A 15,427-nucleotide genomic window follows, 5' to 3' on the forward strand; every position below is an offset into this window, starting at 1 on the left:
GAGAAGTAATTCAAGATTTAATGTACTGTATTTACTAAGAAGGTGACTTCTTCCTTTTAATCTTGGGGGAAACAATGCAGAAATTAAAATTCTAGTAAAATCTCCAAAATTCTTATTTATCTAATTTTGGTGGACTTTACATTAGTACATTCTGTTTGGAGCTGTCCTGCCCAAATTGTGGCAATGAGCAGTGTGGAGGCAGACTTTACATATCAGTGGTGCTACAGACAAGCTCTAATGTGTGTTGCTCTTTGATTTAAAGAACAGTCTGTGGAGAGGGAACTGTTCCATCCCACGGTGGCAAAAGGAGGAGGTTGTGATGTCTGCCAGACAATTTTGGGTTTTTTGGAGCCATTTGCAACCCTTTGTGTATATAGCAGTACTAGAAAGCTCTTAACTCTTCTGAAATGTTAGTATTTTCATATTATAAATCCTTCCAAATTTCATTTTTTATCTTTAGGAATTTTTTGTGGCTTTGCGACTTGTAGCGTGTGCACAGAATGGATTGGATGTTTCCCTGAATAGTCTTAACTTGCCTGTTCCTCCACCAAGATTTGTAAGATTTCTCTTTTAATTGAACATATGAACTCATTAGTAAGAACTGCTTTTAAGTGAACAATTAGGAAGGTTTGGTATAAATACCAAACACTTCAGAGGGTGAAGTTGTAGAGCAATGGGGCCCTACAACAGGGGAAAATTAAGCCATGTGGAATAAGATGCTACATGTTCTGGTGGGGATTTTAATATAAAATTATGTGTAATTTGAAAGAAAAAATAAATATATGGTATTTGTTCTATTGGTGTTGTTCTTAACGGAAGAAACATTTTAAATTTTTTACTTTAAATTTTGGTATGAGTGACTAAAATGCAGTTCTGGCTTTGAGAAGCACCTTCTCAAATAAGGGAGCGGTTTTGCAAATTCAGAATCATGTCTCTTTTAATGTGGGTTTCTTCCCTGCCCTGTTTTTCCTTAGACTGATACCAGTAGTCCTTTGCTGCTCAGTGGAACAGCATCAAGTGATCTACCATGGGCTGTTAAGGTAAACTGAATATCAGACTGTTACCAAGAACTGTTTTCTGGTTTGCAAGAAAACGTCTTTCTGAGAAAAATTTAATGCTACTGGTAGTTACAGTTTATAAAGTGTGATAGTTACCATTCATGTCAAATCTGTAATTGGGCTACAAGACCTAATTTGATAAGAACACTTAACCCTTGGGAAATCTCTTCATGTTTAGAAACTTGAAATAAAGGGGAAAAAAAAAGGAATAGTGACCTGAAGCCATGAAAATAATTGAAGGAGAAATCTCAGTGGGTTTTGGATGAGTCTCTAGCTGATTTTAAAATAATATCTTTTTCATATTTTCTTATAAGCATCAGGAACTGCAGTGTGTGTTTATTAAAAAAGAAAAAAGTACTTGTGAAAGAACTGCTGCTTCTTAGGCTACGAGTGTGACTGTTTGCATAAGTAATATTTTTCTTCCGCCCCTGCAGCCAGAAGACAAAGCCAAGTATGATGCTATTTTTGACAGCCTAAATCCAGTGAATGGACTGTTGTCAGGGGATAAGGTGAAACCTGTACTCCTTAACTCAAAACTGCCAGTGGATATCTTAGGACGAGTAAGAATATCTTCTTAATTGTTAATTCACAAATAATGCCTGTGCTGCACTCAGCAATAGCTGTTTTTCAAATTGAAGGTTTGTAGTAATGAGCCTATTAAATTAACTATTAAACTATTTAATGCCATCTTATGGAACGGCCACACATGTGCAACTGTTAAACTGAAAAATTAAGTAAAATTTCCTTTGATATTTGGATAGATCACCTCTTACTACAGTGTAGGTTGCTCACTGAAAACTACTGCTGTTAATCTCAATAGAACTTGGGATATGGTGGAGGGAGGCTGTTCTCACGTTTGTTTTTAATGAGGTTTTAAATAGGAAGATGCTGCAGTTCAGGCAAGCATCCCTACATTCTGCTTTTTTTTTGGCAGGTGTGGGAATTGAGTGACATTGACCGTGATGGAATGTTGGACAGAGATGAGTTTGCAGTTGTAAGTACCTCTGCCTCCTGGGGTTTTGAAATACTGATGGCAGAGTTTAAAATAGATGCCTTGTGTATTAATTTTTGACAGTGTGGTTCATTTATTATCTTTATTTGGAGACCTCAATCAAGTTCTAGTACTGTTTAATGTTTCTGTCAGTTTGTTAAATGTCTCTCAGTACACAGCAGTAACTTTCTTTGAGGGCTAAATGAGCCATTAAAAACTTACACCTGAGATCTGCTGTCCCATGAGACACTGAGTGTTTTTCACTGAGGAAGTTTTACCTTAACCTTCAGTATTTATAGAACTTGAGTGCCTCAAGGTACCCTTGAGAAAAAATTTTGTGAAGAAATTATATATAAATTCTTCAGAAGTTCTTAGCAGGTTAGAATTTTAACACTATTTATGCCAGGACTGCTGAAATAAGAAGCGGTAAATAAGAGATGACCACAACAAAAGAATAGATGCTAAGTGGAGCAATTCCTGGGAAAATGGTGGTACATTAATATTGAGTACTTGAAGTCTTCTCTCAAATAAAATTCCACAAGTCATGGTACAAGCCTGATAATATTTAGGAGAATCATTTTAATGTTCTAAAAAATACTGAACTTCATTTGCTAAGCAGTGAACCTGAAACGAAAGTAGTACTGAGACACAGTCAGAATGCAACAAGCTGCAGTTTAGTTGAGGGGCTTGTAAAGGAGAAACATAATGAAAAAATTATACAAAGATATTTGTTAACTAATTCTTTAATCTGTATATATAGAGAGATTTAATTCTTGTATATTTACATCCAAACACCTTGTTTTCTTGTTCAGGCCATGTTTTTGGTGTACTGTGCTTTGGAGAAGGAACCAGTGCCAATGTCCTTGCCTGCAGCTTTGGTGCCACCATCCAAGAGAAAACCTCTTAGTGTTCCAGGAGCAATGCCATTAATTCCATCTTCAACATCCACCAAAGAGTCTCATCAGTCCTTGCCACCTGTAGGCATTTTAGCTGCCAAAACACCATTAACACAGGTATAGTTCTGAAGTTATTGATGATTAAAAGATTTCTGTTCTTAATTTAAGATTTCTGCTCTTTGGAGGCTGCCTGTATAAAGAGTCTTGCTACAGGTTTTTAGTTTGCTTCTTACCCTGGTTGAAGAATTTTAGGAGGCTGTTGGGAAGACCAGATGGCGAGGTGTGAGATTTATCTTGTTCAGCTTTTCCTAGGTGTCTTCAGATATAAACGGTTGGATACAAGAATATTATTTAGTACAGATTTTGAAGGTAATTTTAAAATAAATTATTTCAAGGCATCAAGCTCAAAAAAAATAGTAGCCCAGGTACACATCTGCAGAGCTAAAGTCTTGTGGCTGAACACTGATTTGAATATGGACAAGTTCTTAAAACAAATTGTGGCAGACATGTATGTGCAGTTGAGTGTGTGCATGTGTGCAATTTGGAGAAGACATGAATGAAAATGGAATAGATAAGCACAAGCAATGGGAAAAAGAAACCAAAGGTCCAGCATATCCACCTATACACAGGGGATTTAATGTTTGTTCTGAACATGATTATTAAGAAGCCTGATGCCTCCCGCCCCCCCAGGCATCTTATTTACTCCTCGTGATTTTAGACTCCAGAATTTGGGAAATGACTTTCCAAGAAGATTATAATTTTGTCAGTCCAACAAGATTATAACTTGTTATATTCAAACTAAGAAAAAAAGTAGTAAGGGTATCTAAGGTAAGAGCTGTAGTATTTAATGCATCAGATGCTGCTTGATGAACATTTGGGTACCCATATTTGAGTAATCAATAGGAAACTGGCACCTTAATTCTAGAGATGCCAAGGTTTTAATCTGGCAATCTACTTGTCTGATGGTAAATCTCGCTGTATGTACTACAAAACAGTGCCATTCTGGGGGAGTTTCAGTGTGTTTTGTGCACAGCTCCATTTGGGAGTCATCTGCTAAGTGTCCATGTGTGCTGAAATTAATTAGCATTCATACATGCACTTGAAGCCATTTTCACTAAAAAAACATTTTTATATTAGCTGAGTATTGTGAAAAATTGCTCAAGTAACAGAAATGGCTCTAATTCCCATCTTTACCTTGTTCAGAGGTAAATTCTACAATTAGAATGCGCCAGCTATTAACAGTCTGGGCTCGAGCAGCTCTCCAGTCCCTCCAGCTAAAGCTCTTCAGCTGTGTAAAGGGGACAAGATTGATAGAGCCAGGCAGTCAGCAGGACTGTGACTGAGCACAGTGATGAGGGCTCAGCCCCATGCTGGGAGGAGATCAGGGCTCCAGGGAATGCTTTTATTGCATAGGCAAGGAGGCAGAGCAGTTCCAGCCAGCCTTGGTGCTTCACTGGTGTAAACACTTTGCTTCTGGAGGTGCTTGTGGATCTCTACATGTCTCTATTTTGGAGGATAAAACTGGTTATGAACTAGGCACCTATATCACTTTTTAAATCTGTTCTGTAGTTCTTGAATTATGTAACTCTGAAAACAGAACTGCCTCTATCTTAGTATTGTGGTTTTGGTTTTTTTTCCCCTTTCATCCTCCCCTCCCTTCAGTGGGTTGTATCGCCTGCAGACAAAATTAAGTACGATGAGATCTTTGTGAAAACTGACAAGGACATGGATGGATTTGTGTCAGGTGTGGAAGCCAGAGAACTATTCTTGAAGACAGGACTGCCTTCTGCTCTACTTGCACATATCTGGTAGGTTTTTTCCATGACAGCTGTTTAGATCATGGCATGGTTCTCTCTTCTTGTTATGGTGACTTTTTTTGAAAGGGTAAGTTACTTTCTGTATATAATAGCATGGCCTTTGTATAATCAGTGATAACTTATTGCTTCTGCTTTTGGACAGAAATGGGGGGAAAACAGATTTATGCTATGCACCATATCTTAAGGGAGGAGGTAAAGTGCCTGAACACAGATTTTTACAAACAGATGTTTGCACTTCAGCTACCCCATGTATTTAAGAATCAAAGTGGTGCTGTGTCTCTAATCACTGATACTACCCATATACTGGTAAAAGGAATCATCTGTATAAAATTCGTAGCATGCAAGATTTATGTCCCATCTCACTCTACCACTTACTTGTCTTTCCTTACAGCTGTACCTTCATTACAGCATTACATTCATTACAGCAATGCATTCATTACACTCACTGCTTTTTTAATTCTTTCCCTGTTATGAGCTATTGCAGGTCACTCTGATAGGAACAACCTTTGTTTTTTCCCCAAGGTCTGGCTAACATCTCCTCTAATGTAGGAAAATTTAGATAACCTTGTGTTGCCTGTGGAAAGTTTTTTAATTTAGGAGGACCTTAAATACTCAGGTATTGTTAGTGACCTACAGCCCTGATTCTGCCTTTCACCAGGCCAGAGCTGTGGGCCTCAGCATGAAAACAGAAGGTGGTTGTGCGTGCTTGAGTGATGTTTCCTGTTTGGTACCATGCCTTACATCTGTATTGTTTTCTTTTAGAAGAGGAGATGTAGACTTGCAAGTTTCACATTTTTAAATGACAGCAAGTACAATAGGCAGGGCTATACTTGCAGAAATGAGGATTTGATTTATTTTGTGTGCATCTCTGTGCAGGGCTCTCTGTGACACCAAGGACTGCGGAAAGCTTTCAAAGGAACAGTTTGCTTTGGCTTTCTATTTAATTAATCAGAAGTTAACAAAGGGCATTGATCCACCTCAGGCTCTGACTCCAGAGATGATTCCACCTTCAGACAGGGGTGTCATTTTACAGAAGGTAAGGATGTGTCTGGCATTTTTGGTATAAATCTCAAACAAATAATGTTAATTTCAAAGGCTATTCAAGAAGCACCTCAAGTACTGACATACATTTAAATTTATCATAATATGGAGAAGAAAAGAGGTTTTAGGTGCAAAGAATTGACAAAAAACTTCCATCCATGTTTCAAAACAAAGCTGTCATTTATTATACCTGCCAACCAAGCGGAGAGATCTTATGTTGAGAAAGCATTATTTTCTCTTTTGAAAGAGTAATCCTGCTGCTGCCTATTTAAAGAAATTTTAGTTTGCATCTGACATGCACAAGTTCACTGTTTTTCTCCTAATGTGTTCAGTTACCTTTTTTAACGTTGATCTTTTTTAGTACCTTTGGAAACAATGTGAACTGAAAGTTTAGAATTATGTATTTAAAGTTTTAGAAGTAAATGCTCCTCCACTTTATACTTCACAGATGGTTTAGGTGCCTTCATAGTCATAGGTTGCCATCTATCTTAATCCAGCAGTAGACTGTACCTGAGCAGTTCGAGTTGTAGTTACTGGAATAGTAGTGGTCATCACAAATTCTGATGTGACTTACACATCATGAAGTCTGATGTGAGTTACCTTTTCTTGGTTGTGCAAAACATTGATCCAATTCTACAACTTTCTTAAACAGAATGAAAAATTCACATCTGAAAAAACGAAACTCAAAATTTGGTGCTACTTTTGAGTTTCTGTAACTGGTATCTAATTTGTTTTTACATTCTGTTTTTAAAAAGTAATTTGCTTTATTTGCAACTCTACTAATCTTTTTTGTATGTTTGCTTTCCTTTCTATGTCTCTTTTCTAGTTTGGACTGTTTTTTCCATTCTGCACCACTCTGCTTTTCATCCTTATTATTCTGTCAGTTTGTTAACTCTGCTTTCTCAAGGTTAGAGAATCTTTGCTTTTCTAATATTTACTGTCTGTTGATTGAATAATGAACATCCTTCTAAGACTCCTCATAGTCACTGAACTATCACAACACTTCTCTGAAGTGTCACAGTGTATTTCAATCTCAGGTTATTGGTGATTTCCAGTGTTGTTCATCTGGAAGAACCCTGAGGTTCTTCCTTGAACCCAGACCTCTGTGGCTGTTCCTGTTGGCAGCGTGTGCTGCTTAAGCTGGAAAGAGAAATTGCTGTGTCTTACACCCGTGACATTGCTGGGGAGGTGGTGACAGAGCAGTAGCCCCCTGGCAGTTATCAGTAGGAGTAATAACCGTGGTTTTACTGGTGATATTGCACAAAATTTAGTGATTAGAACACATTAGATGAGATCAGTGTTGCTTACTGCTATTCTGTGTAAACTGATTTTAAAACACTCTCAAAGACATCAATGTGGTTTTTCTTTTCATTCCTCACATAAATGATAAGACTGTTGTGAAAGAAGGTAAGTTAGCTTTGTTAGCTTTGTAAAGCCTCAACAAGAATTGCTTTTACTAAATTGAGCTGAACCTTCAACTCGTCTTGAGCTTTTTCAAAAGAGGTGCTGTCTTGTTGATATGAAAGAACTTTTTTGCCCAAGATTATTGCTCAAGATTTGAACTCAGATTACAAGAGCAGTAGGCAGAGATAGGCGTTGTGCTGGTTTTCTTGATATGGTGTGGCTGACATTGTAAAAAACCCCCCAAAAAACAATTTAGGCTTTGTCTTCTGAATTGACCAATATAAAGGTGGTAGCAGAAATATCAGTATGTAAAATGTATTCCATTGTGGTTTTGAAGTAGGGAAAGTTAACTTGTGATCCTTGATAGGTGTTTAAATTGCATATATATGCATGCTGCTGTTACCTAATGTTTGATTCCCTTACAGAATTTTATTACCACAGTAGTGTAACTTTTATTTCCATTTTGAGGCCTGAATGCAGATCCCATGGATGGGATACAGCAGCAGTTTAACACTTGTTCCTGTGTTTCTTTACCTAGAACTGTTTGTAATCACCACTTGCATTACAAGCCATAAAATTTAAACTTCCATGCAAGGTCTTCTCAAAGAATTTTGTCAAGAACTTACTGTTATTACCATTTTGAGTTAAAAACTCAAAGTGTTGTTGCATGCATGTTTGCAGTGTAGTGAATAGTAGCATATAGTTCTAACTTTGTCTTTGTTAACTTCTATATTGAAGCTAAAATGCTGGCTTTTATATTCTCCTCTACACCTGTTCTCCTGAATGATTGAAAATAAGGTTGAACTACGTTTTGTTCAAATTTGATGCCGGTGTCATTGTGCAGGATTTATTTTGACTGGTGAGAGAAGGAGGCATTGTACTTGTAGCTAATAGTTCCATGTCTTCCTTTTGCCCCTGTCCTAGAAGTAAAAACTTTCATTGGAATGCCATGAGCAATGCTGCAAAACTCCAGTGTAATTCTTCTAGAACAGGATCACCTCATAGCTAGTTTGCCCATCTGAGAAGCTGTACACTAACCAGTTTTAAGAGTAGCTGTATGTTTGGAAGTTTTTATGATTTTATTCACAGTTAATACCATTTCTTCTAGTAAAATATGCATGAATAATCTATAGTTTTGCTGAATAATATTATTAGCCACTGTGTGCTCAGATTTACTGTTTAGGTCTTTTCTTGGCTCTCATTATTTTATTTTTTTCCCAGACTATAAGCTTGAATAAACACATAGTTAATAGCACCTTGATTTATCTGCAGAAGAACTTCAGCATTTAAAAACTTTTGTGTTATTTTGAGAGTATCGCTTGCCTTTTAAAATTATATGTGTATATTTTTCATCTGATTTTTGTGTTTGACTTGGAAGACTTTATTCAGGACTTGAAGGAACTAATGTATTTATAGAAGGTAGTTACAGTGACTGGCTTTCTAAACATGTTCATGTTGTGATAAGGCACAGTAGAACAATTTCAGCATTTGCTAATTTGTGTCTTCAGCTTTTGTTCTCTAGCCATTTACGTGTACTTTTTTGAAACATAATTTGTATTACAGTCATTGTGTTAAAGACATTAAGTAAATGGAAACTCAACTTATCTATGACTTTGTATTGTTGAAGTTTCATTCGGTACTTTGGAGGTTCATGCTGAACTGTGCTCTGCAGCATGAGGGTCACTGAGATGAAGAAACAGAAATATAAAAGTAGTAAATAAACCTCTCTGAAATGAATGCTAGGAAGCCAGCTAAACATTAACTGTAAGATCAATCTCATTTTCGAACTAGATTGTGTGGGTTTTTTGTATGACCAAGTCGTTCTGTGCTTTTGTGCGAGGTGTCTTCAAGGGTTTGCAGGAGACAAACTCATTGAAATCTCTGTGTGCTTTGGCTGTATGTTGTGTTCTGTTAATGTAGCATCTGTACTGTTTGGGGTGTTCTGAGACTGAGTGTTTGAAATACAACACTACCAACAGTTGTTACAAGAGGATAGCTCATGTTGCCGTAAAAGTAAAGTGAATATACTTGTTGGACAGCATAAGCTATAGACTTACAGTATTTATTTTTTATCTTTCAGAATACTCAAGGACCGAATTCTGTAGCAGATTTTTCTGCAATTAAAGAACTTGATACATTGAACAATGAAATTGTGGACCTGCAGAGGTATGTAGAGGAGGAATAGTCATAGCTGCCGTAGATTCAGTTGTGCTATTTACTGTTTTTTAAAAACCAATTCAATGCATGAGAGAAAAGCAGGTGGTAATAGTCTGCTTTGCTGAAATAAATGGTTAGCATGTCTGTAGTACTGCTTAACACTTCTGCTCTTTGTTCACTCACATGAGTGCACTTAGTGACAGCAAGACTGTGAAGAGTCTGTCCCTCATGCCCTCAGGGCGTGTTTCAGAGAGCTGCCTATCTCAGCATCCTGAGGTGGAAATATTCTCTGTTGTTCCTCTTAATTGGCAGATGTGAATGGAGCAGATCTTTAAGATGCTGGAACCGTGATATAAATTGGTATTAGTTGTCTTTGATTTGTAAAAGGGGTTCTAAGGACTTTTTTTTTAATGACTGTAAGGAAATGAGATGGAAAAAAATGAAGTATGCAGGGTGGGAATTGGGAAGATGACTTTGTGTATGGACCTCTGCTAAGGTCTTGATGGTGGTAAAGATGGAGGTATTTGTCTGCTGTTTAGTAAAATAAACTGTAGCACTGAGAAAAATTGTTTTGATGTCTTCAGACCCTTGGGTTCCATTGATTATTTCTAAGGTAATTAAGATGACTAAGTGACTAAGAAAATCAAATCCATATATTTTCTGTAGTCTTCGTCATACTCTTCAGACATAGCAGGTATTTTTCTTCAGGGTTTTTTTTGTTACTATCATAAATCTGCTGAAATTCTATTAAGAACAGTAAACTCTCCTATTTTTTAAGTGAGGGTGCTTTGTCATGATGAAATCTGCCTCTCTAATTCATGTCACTTGCAGGAATGATTTAATTTGGCAATGTGTCAAAGCACAGTCTGTTTCCTAAATGCATAAATGTTTTTCACTTCAGCTGCTTATTCTCTGTCTTATTACTCCCACTGCTTCCTCACTTCTCCCTGCTCTGCCTTCCTTCGTTCTTCAGGTTATATTAATTCCAATTTTGAACACATACATTTATTAACCTGAAATATGATTTACAACAGCGTATATTTGCTGTTACTATCTTAGAGGGAAATAAATTGTTGGCTAGCATGAATTTTTAGATGAGGTTGGTTTTCAGTAGGTGGGCTTGCAGCCTGACACGCAACCCAGGCTGTTTCAGACTTGTTTTCTTTTCTTTTCTTGCTGTGAGGTGTGAAGGAACCATGGCCTTTGAAAAGTCATTGCTTTCATTTCTGCAGTGGCAAATATATGTTGACAACATTTGGCACATTAGAGTGACATTAGATTGTTGAAGATATGGTGGGGCAACTATTAATATGTATTTATTTTTAGAGAGGGGAAATTTTATGTGATTTAGAGGTTCAGAACAGAACAGGATTAACAGTGTGGTAAATGTAGGAGACCTTTCATCTTTGGTGTAATCCACATTTCTGTTATAAGTGGTGAAGTACACTCTCAGAATTGATAGTTGTCCTATAAAAATGTAATTTAAACTGAAGTTATTTTTGTTCATTATTAAACAAGATACATTGTTCAGCTGTTGGATTTAACGCATAAGAATTCTAGTCTGTGATTCCATTGAGAAGTATCCAAGAGAGCTGTGTTTCTGAGACCCAGTAACAGAAATTTAATCTATTTTTGAAGTGCACTTCAGGAAAAAAAAAAGGCAGGAGAGGAAATGACCAAAAGAATGACAATGGGTGGAAAACAGCTTTGGGAAAGACTGAGCAAAGAATACAGAGGTGATGTCTTTGTGGCTTGGCAGTTTGTGTGGGCAAGATTTCTGGTAGCCAATAATTTTGTAATCTAATTTTATAAGTACAATGTCAGGAAGTGTAGGTTGAGAACCAGATGAAGAATAAAATGCAGAACACTTCCTAGTGAGGATAATTCCCCTCTGATGGGGGGAATGATTTGCCTAGGGACCTTGTGGGATCCGCATCATTTTGAACCTGTTAGCACTGCTGTTTCTAAATTCTGTTTCAGTTGCACTGTATTTTTAGAAAGGTATTTGAAGCTTTTTTTGATCAGCATTGTGGGAGGCTAGACCAGATGTTCTTAATATTCTTTTTAGGGCTATAAAACCTTTTTCTTCCCCAGCAAATCCTGCTTTGCAGTCATGCATTCAAAACTATCTACTGCCCACAGATTGGTGGGATTTCTTCAAGCTTTACCAGTACCACATTGCCCTCTAAGCCTGTGAAGTAGTTGAGCTTAACTTGGGATATCTCACCAGAGGTGCCATCCTTCACATGTGCTGGATAGCAACACTCATATTTAAATTGAGTCCTGAATTTAAACCAGGTCAGAAGGGCCATGAAGCTGATCTACATCTTAGCCAAGTAATGAAAGAATTTTAATGTAGGATCGCTCATTTCTTCTAACCTCTGGTTTGGAAGTAACTGAGCTGTTGCAGCTGTGAAGTTTGAGGGAACAAAGAGTGGAAGAAACAAGGCAAACCCTTGGCATTTTTTCTGGCTTTGCCAAACTGAAGTACTGCTACATTAGGGATTCCCAAAATGACAAACGTATGTGAAAATAAGAAATATTGGGCAGCTGTGAGAATAGATAACTCTACCAGCTCTGAGAGTAGTCATCTGTCTCTTATTATGGAAAATACCTTTTTTTTGCTTTTGTAACTAAGGTGATTTTAACTGTTGGCTGTCATTCAGCCTGGTTGAGTGGCTTGAATACCTCTGCTGTGACAGGGGGACTGCAGTTCTCAGCTATGACAAATATTTGTAATGTGCTGGCTCCCATTTATAAATTATTCCATTCCCAAATTAGTATTAAACTTAGGGATTTACTAAGATTATTTGATGGTAAATCATGAAGCATCTGCATGGGAGAAACCATCAATTAGTCATTGCTTTTAGTGTATTTGATACAAGGTTCTTCTGGCCTGACTACTATTAAAATCCATAGGGAAATTGTATTACTTTCAATAATTGACTTGAATTGTAGGTTACAAGTGTCCTTTATTGGCAAGACCACAGTTCTTTTTGGGTTGGTTTTTGGTTTTGCTTATTTTCAAGTGCTGATGTGTTAAGGGATTTTATGATCCAGGAAATCTGTCATATCCAGTAAATCAATTTTGTGACTTGTTTTTGGTTCTTTCAGTTGCTGAGCATTCCTACAGGGGCATACCAGATAGTTTGTAAAAGAAATGGAGGCATTCAGAAGAATTAGTGAATTAAGTAGGTCTGTGTTGTCTTTTCTTTGAAACAAAGAGGCATTACTGGGGGGAGGAGGGGATGTGTTATGTGTAGACTGTATACACTCAGCTTGTTTTGCTTCGCCTGAGACTGCTGCCTAAGCTTTTCTTTTTCTGCCTGACAATACTTCTTTCACTTGATTCTTTCCAATTCATTGTTTGTGCTCTGATTTGGCTCATGTAAGCTGCCGGTGGGTGGGTGGGTGTTGTATCCTGTTGCTTAGTCCAGATTTCCAGGGTTTAGGTACCTGGCTTCTGTTGAAATAAAAGGAAAGTTATCTGCATCTCTGACAGTCTCTTAGGCACATCAGTGACAGTAATGTGGAAAGGCTGTATAATAAGCATACATACCTGCTTGCAGTTCTATTTCTTGCTCAGTTTTCACACCCAAGCAGGAAAAATAACAAGTATTTATTTTCCTAGTTGATTATTCTCTTTTATCTTCAATCAGGACAAATATTTCTGTGTGTCTGCTGTGCTTAATGTGTTTGAGGGCTTGAAGGTGTTTTTCAGCCTGACTTGTATGCAGATCTGTGGAAGTGCTTTACTGAGACCCTTTGTTCATGGAAGGTTATGGAAGCAAAAGCAACAGAGCTTGTTTCAGCCCTGTGTTGCAGTGCTTTAAATATCTAAGTACAGCTATACTACAGATACTAGTTTATAGAGCTAGAGGGGTGTGCTATAGCTGTGATCGAGAAGGTGAAGATTTGTTTAGAATTTCCGTGTTCTGAGGAATGGAGAGTGAGGAATTCTACGAAACTTGAAGGATCACACTCAAAAAAATAACTACCCTTGTTCTTCAAAGTTCCTTTTTCCACATCTTTCCTTTTTCTTCCATTTAAACCTTCCCTTTGGGCATAATCAGGAAGTTGCTCTTTAATCAGATAGTGAGATAAGTAATAGCAGAACATAATCTACAGTAATTATTTGTCAGAGCAAATGTTCGTTTGAGATCTGACATCTGGATTGTTTTTAATTTCCATTGTACATGGCTTAGCAGTAAACAAAAATTCCTCAGCTTTGCTTTACTTCAGAGACAGAAATATTTTCTTCTGTATAAATAGGAGTAAACAATAAAATAAATAGTTTTAGATTAACAATCTGCTGCTATTAAAATATGAATTTACTTAATATGTACCAGTAATGTAATTTGATAGATTTAGAAATGCTAAGTTTATTGTTCAAATTGTAACTTTTCATGTGTGTGCTAATTTATTAACAAAATCTTTATTAAAGTAAATATGTATGTACAGAATATAATGTTAAAACTGTAGAGCTTACTGTTTTTCTGCATCTGTGAAAGGAGAAAAGATTCCATATGCTGTCTAGAGAGAGATACTCTTGATTTTTTTAATAATAGTAACACTTGTGAGGAGTATGTTGGTTTTTTCCATTTCTTATTGTTATGTCTGACTAGCAAGAATTTATTGATGATAATTCCCCTGTCATCAGTAGTCACTTTTAAACTTGAATAAATGCCTGTAGAGACAGGCTTGATATGACACAGCAAATCACTACGTGTGGAGTCTGTGAGCAGGTCGTGATTCCAGCAAGCCAAGCCAGCCTTCCTGCTTCTCCCTGAGCTTCCCGAGGGAAGGGTCTAAAATCTGACAGGCAAAGGGCATCAATCAGCTCAATTGGCCTGCTGGAAATATTTCCTAGCTGCTGTGAGCATAGGCATTGCTGTGTTTGCAGGGGTTAATAGATGGAATCTGATGCAATCCCTCCCACTTTTCCTAGCAGTTTTCATTAGACAAGTGCTCCATAGCAACAGTGAGATCACTGGAGACAGTATTTCATTGATTTCTCCCTCCCGCCCCCTTCCATTTTTGAGCCATTCTTATCACTGGAGTGCAGCTGGTGGAAAGACAGGGGGGTTTATGCAGAGCCCTTATGTGGGCTTCTGTCTTGTAAATAATTTGGAAAGCAGAAATCCCTTACATCTTTTGTGTTTAATGTTTCACTATGTATTTAAAGAGAGATACAGGCTTAGGGGGCTGGATAACTGTACCTGCTGTAGCTGATGTTCTTAAGTATTCTTGCATTGTTTGCTGGTCTTCTAGGGAAAAGAATAATGTAGAGCAAGACCTGAAGGAGAAAGAAGATGCCATCAAGCAGAGGACAAGTGAGGTCCAGGTAAATAAAACACTGAATTATTGTTCAGACACCTGATATTGCACCATGTGCTGCTTTAGTGACAGTGGGATTACTGAGTCTTTAGATCATGTCACTTATCCAGTAAAAAGAAAAAAAAAATTGGGGCTAAGAAAAAGAATGTATTTTGAAGTGTATTTTCTACATGACTGTGGGTTGGTGTAGGTGTGTATATTTATATAAATGTGTGAGCTTCTATAGCCTGCATGGAGTTTTAAATGAAAAAGATTACGAAAGAAAATATTTTTTTTCTTTCTTTCCCTTTTTTCTTTTAAAAGACTATCTACTGTATAATTAAAACTAAAGAGGACACTGTAGCACTGTAAATTAATTAATAAACTTAAGTGGCTCAATTAAAAGGGCTTGTGTATTGGGCTGCTTCTTATGAGTCTCAGTAATTACCAGCTTGGGAAGAATGTTGCCTCAAGTTAATTTTGCCTAATATAAGTGAATTTTAAAAAGAATCTGTTGATTTTTATGTAAAAGGATGACATTGTAAAATTTAAATTTACAAGTGTTTTACAGGCATTAGAAATTATACAGTCAGCATCAGTGTTTAGGGTGCTAACTGTCTAGCCAAGCTCTAAATTAAGTACTGCAAAGCAATATTTCAATTAAATTTTAAATTGCTCTTTAAAAAAAAAATCTTCAGTGTGATATCTGACCACTTATATTTATTTCTAAATTTATTTTAGGAATCT

General features: G+C 37.0%; 1 protein-coding gene across 4 annotated transcripts in view; it reads left to right on the top strand.

The window, feature by feature from the left end:
* The window catches only part of EPS15 (epidermal growth factor receptor pathway substrate 15), a 67,106-nt gene that overhangs the window by 31,275 nt on the left and 20,404 nt on the right, over positions 1 to 15,427 (top strand). For 2 of the 4 annotated variants that reach the window (XM_018072092.1, XM_018072091.2), the window contains exons 7-15: positions 461 to 556; positions 975 to 1,040; positions 1,493 to 1,618; positions 1,993 to 2,052; positions 2,862 to 3,062; positions 4,608 to 4,753; positions 5,639 to 5,798; positions 9,288 to 9,373; positions 14,636 to 14,708. In XM_018072092.1, the coding sequence (XP_017927581.1) occupies positions 461 to 556; positions 975 to 1,040; positions 1,493 to 1,618; positions 1,993 to 2,052; positions 2,862 to 3,062; positions 4,608 to 4,753; positions 5,639 to 5,798; positions 9,288 to 9,373; positions 14,636 to 14,708 (1,014 nt within the window). Of the gene's footprint in view, positions 1 to 460; positions 557 to 974; positions 1,041 to 1,492; positions 1,619 to 1,992; positions 2,053 to 2,861; positions 3,063 to 4,607; positions 4,754 to 5,421; positions 5,799 to 9,287; positions 9,374 to 14,397; positions 14,709 to 15,427 lie in introns of those variants that run through there. The other 2 variants (XM_018072093.1, XM_008925203.3) reach the window with 2 other exon arrangements.

Source organism: Manacus vitellinus, unplaced genomic scaffold, assembly GCF_001715985.3.
Source record: "Manacus vitellinus isolate BGI_N305 unplaced genomic scaffold, ASM171598v3 scaffold_21_pilon, whole genome shotgun sequence".
Lineage (NCBI taxonomy): Eukaryota > Metazoa > Chordata > Aves > Passeriformes > Pipridae > Manacus > Manacus vitellinus.